This window comes from Maylandia zebra, linkage group LG6, assembly GCF_041146795.1.
Source record: "Maylandia zebra isolate NMK-2024a linkage group LG6, Mzebra_GT3a, whole genome shotgun sequence".
In the NCBI taxonomy this organism is placed as follows: Eukaryota; Metazoa; Chordata; class Actinopteri; order Cichliformes; family Cichlidae; genus Maylandia; species Maylandia zebra.
Genome location: NC_135172.1, coordinates 44,106,780 through 44,118,122, shown reverse-complemented (window position 1 = coordinate 44,118,122; position 11,343 = coordinate 44,106,780). Strand labels below are relative to the sequence as shown.

Sequence of the window (11,343 nt, the reverse complement as noted above, 5' to 3'; positions counted from 1 at the left end):
AGGAGCGAAGAGACAGAAGCACAAGCAGCAGAGGAACCACAGCAAGCGTGAAGAAGATCATCCTAATGCTGCGTTTCTCTGTGATGGCCAGCAGGGGGCGACTCTGAAGGCTTCAGTGCAGACATTAATTACATTTTCATGTAGGACACATGCAGTGTGAGATGGGTTAGTGCTGTTGGAAACTTAAACTGTGATTTTCGTGCCTCTGACCGAACACGACGCTGAATTTGTGCAGACGGGAAAAACAGTCAGAAAAACTCTTACCTGAGTCGTAACTCGGAGGTTTGATTTCTCCCTGGTTCAGCTCGGTGCCATATTTCAGTTTGTGGTATTTGGCTCTGAGGACACACACAGATATCACAAACGTCTTTATCTCATTCGGGCTTCATGCATTTTACTTCTCAGATGGACTAAAGCATATAGTTAGGGCTGGACCAGGTGACCCTGAATCCTCCCTTAGTGATGCTGCAATAGCTGTAGGCTGCCGGGGATTCCCATGATGCATTGGGTGTTTCTTCTTCACTCACTATGTGTTAATAGGCCTGAGCCTGGTTCTGCTGGAGGTTTCTTCCTGTTAAAAGGGAGTTTTTCCTTCCCACTGTCACCAAAGTGCTGCTCATAGGGGGTCATGTGATTGTTGGGTTGTCCCTGTATGTATTATTGTAGGCTCTACTGTACAATATAAAGAACCTTGAGCCGACTGCTGTTGTGATTTGGTGCTGTATAAATAAAGTTGAGTTGAATGGAAACTCCTTCACTATGGCAGCTAAACCAGGACCTGGAACTAAAACATGAGCTGGAAACTTTAAAAGGTTCATATTTCAGTTCTGAGTGACGTTCATAAACAGAGGACATGTTTATGAACAACTTTGACTGATCATTCTTGTTGGCAGCGGGAGGAACACCCCCGTGTTTCTACGGCCGTGGTCTCTCCCAAACCAACGTCGCATCTCAAGTGTGAGCGAACGTTTTCCTTTGAGTTCAGGTCGGGGCAGAGAGGATTCGTTTCCTCATCAAAGTGTTTGCATGTGAAATATGTGACCCTGGTAAAAGGATCTCACCTCTCCTGCTTCAGAGCGTACTCCAGCATCTTGATTCGTCTCACCAGGTCCTTCTTCAGGTTCTCCTGGCCCCGCCTCTCGCCCTGCAGGAAGGCGATCTGAGCCTGCAAGCAGAGGAAACACCAAATGAAGGCGGGGCCGAGGTTTAAACTTCATTTTAACATATTCTCCTACTCCAGACATGCAGCTTCAGTCCCTGCTGCGTGTCTGATTAAACACCAAAGTTCACTTAATTGAATGAGGCTAAAGACAGAAACGCAGACAAAAAGCAAAGCGAGCGAGCAGCGACGAGGTTAATGACGCCTCAGGAGGTCCATAAACACATCTAATCTCCATTAAACACGGCGGAGACGGCTGTGGACGGATTACCGACCAACTCCACCGGGACCCAGCGGGGAACGACGCGGCGCCGTTTGCACAGTCACAGTCGTCGTTACAGTGCAGACCGACAGTGTGAGACTCAGCAGCTGCACTGCGGTGCGTTCAGGAGCTGAACACTGAAGTTAGCCTCTGAGCAAAACACAAACAGCACGCAGGGGTCAGCAGCGGTTTGGTGGGAAATCTACAATAATGCAGCACCTTCAGTCCTGCGGTCTGATCCTGGATCAGCAGCGTAAATAACTTAACCTAACAAACATATGACAAACAATAACATAACAAAACCTGATTCATCGTGTTCACTCAGAAGGAAGTCACCAACACCTGACACATGGCTGCTCTGTAGAGCAGAAACAGGCTGATCGCCCCGCATCCTTAAGCCTGAGGGCCCCAAAGCCTCCTGGGAAATGGGTGACTGGGTGTCTGCAGGACTGATGGGAGACTTGTGACTGACTAACACCCACGCAGCGTGGGAACAGGCACCATGTGACCCACCTGCCGTCAGGGTTGACCCCACCCGCAGACTTGGCTGAGGAACATCACGGCTGCAGTTCCTGTAACGTCCACTGGAGGCTGCAGCAGCGATTCATGTCTGGCTCCGCCTCTGTTACAGCCTGTATGACTGCATGACTCATTAGGAGCGGGGCCTCTTTGACTGACAGGTGGATGGCGACACAGGCGGCTGTAGCTGCTAGCTGGACCCCTGGACTGTGTTTGTGCTGTTGGAGCACTCTGGCACATTTTTAATGACATCATCTGACCAATAACATGGCTGCTGTGAGGTTACTGTAGTAACAGGAAGTTCAAGAAGGCGGAGCTCCATTTTAATTGGCTGATGAGGATTACCTAGTTGTGCCTGGTTTAATAAAATGAGGTTGTTGTCATGAGCGGATGCTGCATGACGGCGTGTCGTTACCTGACAGTGCAGTCAGGTAACAGCCAATCAGATGTTGAAGCGTCTCAGTGAGCGTCCTGGAATGCGACCGTTTAAGACAGGGGTGGGGACCTCCAGGCCTCGAGGGCCGGTGTCCTGCAGGTTTAGATGTGTCCATGATCCATCGCAGCTGATTTAAAGGGCTAAATGACTCCTCAGCATTTCTTGAAGTTCTCCTGAGGCCTGGTAATGAACTAATCATGTGATTCAGGTGTGCTGACCCAGGGTGGGATCTAAAACCTGCAGGACACCGGCCCTCGAGGCCTGGAGTTGCCTACCTCTGGTTTAAGAGATTGCTGAAAGGCGCTGCATGCAGGGACTCAGCTTTTCCCCAGCTGGATCCAGCACATCAGCGCCGACGTCATCGTCAAACCTCCCGACACTCCTCCTCCTCCTCCTCCTCATCGCCTGTTTGTGTGTACAGTTGCTTCAGAATCAGGTCAGCTGTTATAACGTGAGAGCTCACAGCAAACATTCAGCTGGCAGAGCGGCGACGCTGCAGCCACTTTTATCACTTTTATGAACCGAGTGAACATTTATGATGCAACCCTGGCTGAGAGGAGCGTGCACAGCTTTGAGCTGCTGCTCACAGACAGCTGAGACCAGAGCGCCACATCAGCCCGTCACTAAGATCTCTGACGTCATCGCGAGCTTTAAAAACATGGACGTTTTAATAAATATGAGAAACTCCGACTCCAAACAGACCACTGCTTGAAATACAAACTGAAGTCAAGACTGAAGAACAGACTTGTTCAGAAGTCACCTGGATGATGACGAAACGTTTCTCCCACTGAAAACGCCGCGTCCACACGAGCCAGCCCCGGGATTTCCTTACCTGGATGACTGAGCACGCAGCAGGAGGGTCAAATCATCTAAACACCAATTGTAAAAATCATTTGATGCTTCAGATTTTAAAAGGTTACAACACAAAAGCAGAGAAGTTTCTGCTAAAAACAAATAAATGAACCGCAGCCGATGAGCTTCAGCCTCTGACGCGTTGCCTTCAAATGTCGACGTGTCAGTGAGGTCATACTCTGACTTCATTTCCATTTTAAACATGGTCCTTTTAACGGTTTTCTTATCTCAAACATCAAAATTTGGGGTTTCAGCAGTTTGCTCCACACAGCTGTTTCACAAAATATCAAAATATCAAACACGATTGTTTAACGAGTCTGTCGACGGACAAATCGTCCAAACTTCAGTCGTGTTTCAGTCTGAGCTGAAGATGCTGCTGATTTCACACACGCACACACACACACACACACACACACACAGACAGACACACACGCACAGACACGCACACACACACACACACAGACACACACGCACAGACACACACGCACACACACACGCACGCACACACACACGCACACGCGCACACACACACACACACAGACACACACGCACAGACACACACGCACACACACACGCACGCACACACACACGCACACGCGCACGCACACACACACACACACACACACAGACACACACACACACACACACGCACACACACACACACACACACACGCACACACACACACAGACAGACACACACGCACAGACACGCACACACACACACACACACAGACACACACGCACAGACACACACGCACACACACACGCACGCACACACACACGCACACGCGCACGCACACACACACACGCACACACACACACACACACACACACACACGCACACACACGCACACACACACACAGACAGACACACACGCACAGACACGCACACACACACACACACACAGACACACGCACAGACACACACGCACACACACACGCACGCACACACACACGCACACGCGCACGCACACACACACGCACACACGCACGCACACACGCACGCACACACACACGAAGTAGGACGCTCCACTCATGTCAAACACGTTGATCTGGGTCGCTCTTCACTCGAGGCTATCGATGCATGGGCATCTCGACGACGGGAAACTTTCCTTCTGAAAATGAGCGACGGCCCTGCTGCTGCGGTCACCTGTCAGAGGCCACGCCCCTAATAAATGCAAACTTTGGAGTTGAGTTATAACAACATCCTCCCCGTGCAGGTGGTATGAAGGGGAAATTATCCACAGAGACGAACGGTCTGTGTATCAGGCCGTAAACACGGTTACTTCTACTGTAACCGACTCACTGCTGCCCCTGCTGTCCAGCAGAGGAACTGCAGGCTGACAGTTGATTATGACTAAAATAAAAATGGCCTGTAGTGTTTACAACACCTGACATTGCTACCAAATTATACCTGTGACGAGATTAAAAAAAGTCTCCCAAAAAACATCTTTAATCACAGTAATTATTATTTATTGTTGATTATCTGATAAAGCGACAGATTGTTTCCTGTACTATACAGAAGCAGTAATTTCAGCCTCCACCGAGGTTCATCTGTCCTCCTGACAGAAGCTCAGGTGTGACTGAAGCAGGTATTCAGCCTGAGCTCGTTCAGCCTTCGATGATGCAGATGTCGAGATGAGAGCCTTGTCTGAGCTTTGTGACGCTCGCTCGTCTGTTGCCATGGCGTCTGAGGATGGCGGTGAACTTGGTGGGATGTTTCAGGGCCTTTGTGTAGGAAGGCATCTGCAGCGCGTCGGGGGCGTCTTCACTCATAATTATAGATTTTACTGAGTGTTGCTCGAGCTGCCTGCCAGAGGTGAGTCTGACGGCCTCACGCTCCGCTTCAGTCACGCTGCTTTTCACTCCCGTTAGCCTGAAAGTCATCTGATACGCCAACCACGATGGAAAGGATCTGCTAGCTCAAAGTGGGCCCTCTGATTGTCGGGGTTTCCTCGGTGTCATTGTAGGGTCCTTACAATATAAAGCACGTTATAAATAAAATTGAACTGGTCGTGAATGACTTCCTCTGTGGATGGATCATTTTCAGATTCTGTTTTTCTCTCCACATCCTTTCGTGAGTGACACCAAAGCAAGGTGTTGTATATTAAGTTGTAACAGCGCGGCGGTACAGAGGTTAGCCCTGTCCTGTTATTCACAAGGAAGGATCTGTTGGCGCATCTCTGAGCACGCACCCCAAACTGCAGTTACCAGAACCTTAAAAGGCTCGTTGTTCTGAAGGCGTTTCAGCCAGGACGGCGTTCGTCTTCTCTCCCGAGGTCAGAGAGCGATCAGCATTTCCACTCTGGCTTTCAGGTTCAGGACCTGCTGTGGGTCTGTACTGAGCTGTCATCATCATCGTTAATAGTTCCAGGATGAACTGAAGCTCTGAGGAAAAAAAGGATGGATTCACTGCTGATTTTGAGGCATTGATTTGATGATTTATTCCTAATTGTTCTATAAACTGTAAACCAGAGGCTGCACTTTGTCTCCTGTGAGTCTCGCAGTTTCCAGACTGACGGAGGTCACAGCTACAAACCTTCACTTCTGTTTCAGGAGATAAAATTTTAAATAAAACTTCCTTCTGGATTAAATCCAGGTGGATATCTGGTCTCCTGACATGAAGCCATCTGGCAGGAAGTGCAGCCACTCAGAGACCTTTCACTCTACAAACTGGGTAACCCACTTGTTCAGAACTCCCATCAGTCTTTGTTTCATTTATAGAAGCGCGTCGGCGCTCCACATCGGATCGCAGAGGGAGGCGAAATTCAAAGGAGCCGCTTTCATTCATAAAAACGACTCCTTATCTTAAACATAAAAGGGAACGCGAGCTGATCCCAGTGGAAGCCCCCAGTGTGCACGCCAGCACTTCCTGATATAAACGCTGAGCTAGTCCAGTGAAAACGGACAAACAGCTGCTTAATAACCAAAACTCAAGCTGATGCACGGCTGCTTATTTCCAGGCAGAGCAGTCGTGCATTAAAAACGGTTCAATGATGCCGACGCTGCAGGAAACGTCAGACCGCTTCAGCCCAAACTTCAGAATAAAAGCACAGGAGGAAGCAGTGACTTGTGAGGTGTTTTAGTTGAAGCGACAGGCGGCGACACGAGTCGTCCGAATCTGTGGGCTGATCCCAAAATGTCCTCAAACGACCTCCTGACCGCGCCGCTTTGCTGCTGTCACATCGGAGGTGAAGCTCGAAGACCTTTGCTAATCGATGTTTGGTGTGATGATGCGTTCGCACGCCACTCGCATCCGTCTAATCACGCTGGAAAGCCACAAATATCTGCAGCCGCCAAAGCGACGTGCAGGAGTCCGAAGGCTGGCGTCAGGTATTTTCTGTCCCTCCCAGGAAGTCACCTTCATCAACAAGCTCCTCCCACATTAGAAAGAAAGAAAGTGTACTTTTACTGACTGACTGAAGAATCCCACCTCAGGGATTTTCGCCACGGAGATCACAGATTCGTCTATTTGAGTCGACAGAGAAAGTTTACATGAGTTTGGCTCGCTGCGCAGACACCTGCACGTGACGCGGACAGGTGAGCCTCTCGCCTCAGAACGAACGTTTGCAGACGGCCCGACTGATACGAAAAATCGTTTTTCTTTCAGATGCCTGGGACATAAACAGCTCAGCGTATGTGCAGTTAGTTACTCACACACACCATAAACACACTAAGAGGAAATAGTTGGATTGCACACAGCCGATAAATAGAGGTTGTCGTTTCCACAGTACGGGTGGAATAAAGTGTTGTGGGATGACGGCTGACTAACTGATGTCATTTGTGGAGAAAGTCAATATCCAGCAGTGAACATTTCTCTCCTGACGAGCTGCAGCAGTCGGCATCTTCACCTCTGAGATTCAGCGAGACATAAGCAACACCTCCATCCTGCTGGACAGGCGGCGTGGGAGGACGCACAGCTGAGCGGCTCATCGCCCAGAACAAACTCACAGATCACTAACGAGACCTCCGAATCCTGACGGGCTGCAGATTCAATATGAAAACAAACGATTCTGCTGCTTCAAATCACGCTCTTTATCAAATACACAAGATATTCAGAGCCTTAAATCTGCATCTGAGCAGCAGGGGCGACACCTCTGGATGTAACACAGACTGTGATTGGACGGTGAGCCGGGTAAACTCTTTCCTGACCAGTTTATGTCTCAGTCGCTGGTTTCAAGTCTGACTGAATAAAATCTGATGCTTAAAGCAGAGACGCAGAGACCTGCTAATCTGCAACATCCAATCAAAGCCCTAGAATATCTCACACCAAACCTGGAGCTCCGCCTCCTCGGATGCTCAGCAGACATGTTATTGGTCACATGATGTCATTAAAAATGCTCCAAAAGGCTCCAACAGCACTAACACGGTCCAGGGTTCCAGCCAGCAGCTACAGCCGCCTGTGTCACCATCCACCTGTCAGTCAAAGAGGCCACGCCCCCTAATAATGCAACCTTTAATACTTAATAGAATTTAAACAGGTGAGTTATAAACAGGTGTCACGATGGCTGAAATGATGGACAGAGACAAACAGTTTGTGTATCAGGCGGCGAACACTGAGCCAAAAACAGCCGACGGCGATGGCGGTCCCTGCATTTCCTCGTTTCTCAGCACGGTTACGTTCTTGGAAGCAACAGCAGAGCGAGAGATTGAAATCCATCTGAAAACTGGTTTTGGATTTGCCGCAGAGAGAATGTGAGCTGCAAGAATCGAGTTTTCAGCCTCCGTGTGACAGAAAGGTCACACAGCTATCGACACTCTGTGGCCCGTTTAACCTCCATCAGCAGCGGCTCAAACACGCCGACTGAATGACTCTCAGCCCTCCTCCCTCGCTGCAGGGGCATTAAGCAAACACAGCGTTCTGGGACTGGGGACGAGGGGGATTTCCCTCGCTTAAATCTGGAGCACTGAGGGGATTATTCCTCCAGGAGACGAGGAGGGAGGGTGGAGGAGAGGAAAGCTGCCGAGTGAGGGGGGGGGGTTCCTGGGTCAGAGCAAAGAAATGATGATGATGATGATGCTGTAGGCAGCCAATAAAAAAGCGTGTGCGTTCTGTCCCAGAAGCTCTCATTTAGTCCCACCTCACACTAAAATCAGCTCTTTCCTTTACAGACGTGCGCTTCCATAAACCCTCCCCGCGTTACCCATCACCTCAGGCTGAAACTTTCTGCCGCTGAAAACGCCACGTCCAGATATCCAGTCTTCACTGTGCTGAGCTAACAGAAGAGACTCCGCTACGTTTCTCAAACACAGACTGGAAACATTCAGATGTTTGTAGCAGGAGGACGCGGGATGGGTATCGTTTAGGTTTTATCCGATACCGGTGCCAAATCGGTACTTTTGAAACGGTGCCGGTGCTCAAACGGTGCTCAAACCGGTGCTTAAAGAATGGAGAACACAAACTTGTCCAAAAATCTCTCATGTTCAGCTGTTTTTTGTGAAAAGATAACAATGTTAGCCTTTTCTGCAGCTATGGGGCATATATGGTATCACTCTTGGCTGGAAGCAGTGCTTAAACAATGGAAAAAACACAAACTTTGTCCAAAAACCTCTCATGTTTAACTGTTTCCCACTTTTTCTTTGGTCATTTTAGCCTTTTTGGCCAGGGTGAAGGGAGTATCTGCCATCAAACAAGAAGACATGTAGCTATGATGATGTTTGCTAGTTCACCTTACATCCATTAATGTAATAACGTGGTTAGCCTACTCAACGTAAATTACACAGGAACAACATTAAGCTACTCACGCAGAGAAGAACGGCTGCTGCTGCATCATCATCCGTCATCATTCCTGCTACACTGGCAGGGCTAGGGGCCAGGACTCTCCTCTTCGTGTTTTTGGGGGATGTTGCATAACAGGCAACCCACCCACAGTAGATGTGCTCGGTGTGAGGTCTCGCAGCAAGCTATCAAATACGGCGCATTTCTGGGCTTTTAAAAAAACGCTATGCGTCGCCAGGTGTTTCATCGGATTCGAGGTGTTACCTCCTTTGACAGTATCACAGTATCAGCTTAAAGCACTTGTTGCTGCTGAGTTTGCATCTTTTGCTGTGAAGTACAGCCAGACTTTTGACCGCTTCGCCTTGGACATTTTTAATCTGTAGCTCTGCTCTAAAAGAACGTACGTACCTGGCCCCGCCTACTATCCTCGGAAACGTAAAATGATTGGCTAGAAGTGTATCACAGCTCAGGAAAAAAAAGCACCGAAATAAAGAACCGAAATGTGCGCTGCTTTTCGGTCTGGTTACTACCGTTTATGTCAGAACCGGTGCCATCATGGCACCGGATACCGGTACCCATCCCTAAGGAGGACGCGGGGAGGCGGGGAAAGCAAAGCCTCCTCCTGTTGTCAGTCCAACCCTCCTTCATTTCCTGTAACGATCTTCCTGTCGTCTCATTTCTGTTTTGCACAAAGATTTGCGGCAAACTGGAGCAGCCCACGCCGCTGGCGTCATCGCCATAACACCAAACTCCACGAGTGATTTTACAAAGGAGGCGAGGAGCTGGATGGAAGCTGGGAGGAGAAGAGTGGGGGGAAAAATGAGACGGATGAAGAAGAAGATCTCTGATATGATGCCAGAGGAGACGAGATCAAGCAAGAGGCAGAAAGCGAGGCGGGGGTGGGTGGGGGGGGGGGGGGGGGGGGCGGGAAAAACGCTGTGATGAGGCCCACTCGCCGCTTTCCCTCAGGGAACGTCAACCGCAGACGTGCCGCTCTGGAGCCGACCAGACTTTAATTAGAACAACATAAACCCTCGAAGAGGAGGAGGAGGAGGAAGGCTGAGCAGAACAAAGAGGAGAGTCTGAACATCTAGAACGCCGAGCAGCTCCCCGTCTCGTCTAGTTTCTGTTGTCCTTCATTAGGAAACGCAAACTTTCCTTTGTGGAATCTGGGAATCGGCTAACACACCCGCATGATCCCGCGTGACCCGCATGATCCCGCACGACCCGCGTGATCCCGCTCGACCCGCGTGACCCGCATGATCCCGCACGACCCGCGTGATCCCGCTCGACCCGCGTGATCCGCATGATCCCGCACGACCCGTGTGATCCGCATGATCCCGCTCGACCCGCATGATCCCGCTCGACCCGCATGATCCCGCTCGACCCGCGTGATCCGCATGATCCCGCGTGACCCCGCCCTCACAATTTCATCTTTTTTTGTTTTTGAAGATTTCCAAAATCAAATGTGAGTTAAGGCTAGTTTGATTTCCTCTCCTGCAGCACCGTCTCTAACACAGGAAGAGCAACAGCGAAGCTTTATCACTCCACACTCCTCCTGAGGCCTGAAGCCCGTCGTTGCTCCGGTTTTCGCTTTATTTGCTCCTCTCGGTTCAGCGACGCTCCCTCGCCATCGACCCGCTCGGATCTCCATCCCTGACCCGCTGAGCCCTGCAGTAATGACGCTCCTCGTGTTTTTATCTAACAATCATGGCGAGCTCGCTCTGCCTCATGTTGCAGCAGCCATCATGTCAAAACGTATGTAAATAATATGTGTTGCTTGGCAACCTGTCATACTATCATTTTCTTTGGTGTCAAAATAACAACCTCTGTGATTCGAGGCACCAATGGTTGTAATTTTTCACCCCACATGCCCCAAAATCCACTCTGTGATGAATCCACGCGCCCAGCAGGTGTGGGACAGATTCATCTCCTCTTCTGTCATACAGGATGCTCCAGTGTCTCCTGTGCCAGAGGAGGAAACAAAGCCCTGCAGCTCCTCTTTTTTAGTATTCGGAGACCTGCACAGATCTTATTGTGACAGCTGCTTCCTGAGCTAAACCGACTCTTCCACTGCAGCTGAAGTTGGATTCAGTGCAGTTCACTGTGTTATCACACTGAACTCACTTCCCTGTCTCAGTGGAGAGAAGTCGAAATATCCCAGCAACACCCAAACGCATCACGAGAAGGCTCCAGTTTATCTGACCTCTGACCCTCTGTGATCTGATCGGATGATTCCTACTTCAGACTTCCCAAACAGTGTGTCTGGTGCTGTAAGCATGTCAGGCTGAGGGCGCCCCTGTCCGCAGAGATTTTGGCTAAAGGCCCGTTTAAACAGAGCCTGGTCACAGCGCTGAGGCGTGGCTTGGGCCGACATTCGCCAACGCCCGCAAAAC

At 49.9% G+C, this 11,343-nt stretch overlaps 1 protein-coding gene across 3 annotated transcripts in view; it reads right to left on the bottom strand.

The window, feature by feature from the left end:
* Positions 1-11,343, bottom strand: part of strn (striatin, calmodulin binding protein) — a 35,087-nt gene that overhangs the window by 15,687 nt on the left and 8,057 nt on the right. For all 3 annotated transcript variants that reach the window (XM_004538658.4, XM_076885425.1, XM_004538659.4), the window contains exons 2-3: positions 1,062-1,165; positions 265-338 (exon numbers count right to left, since the gene is read on the bottom strand). In XM_004538658.4, the coding sequence (XP_004538715.2) occupies positions 265-338; positions 1,062-1,165 (178 nt within the window). The remainder of the gene's footprint in view (positions 1-264; positions 339-1,061; positions 1,166-11,343) is intronic.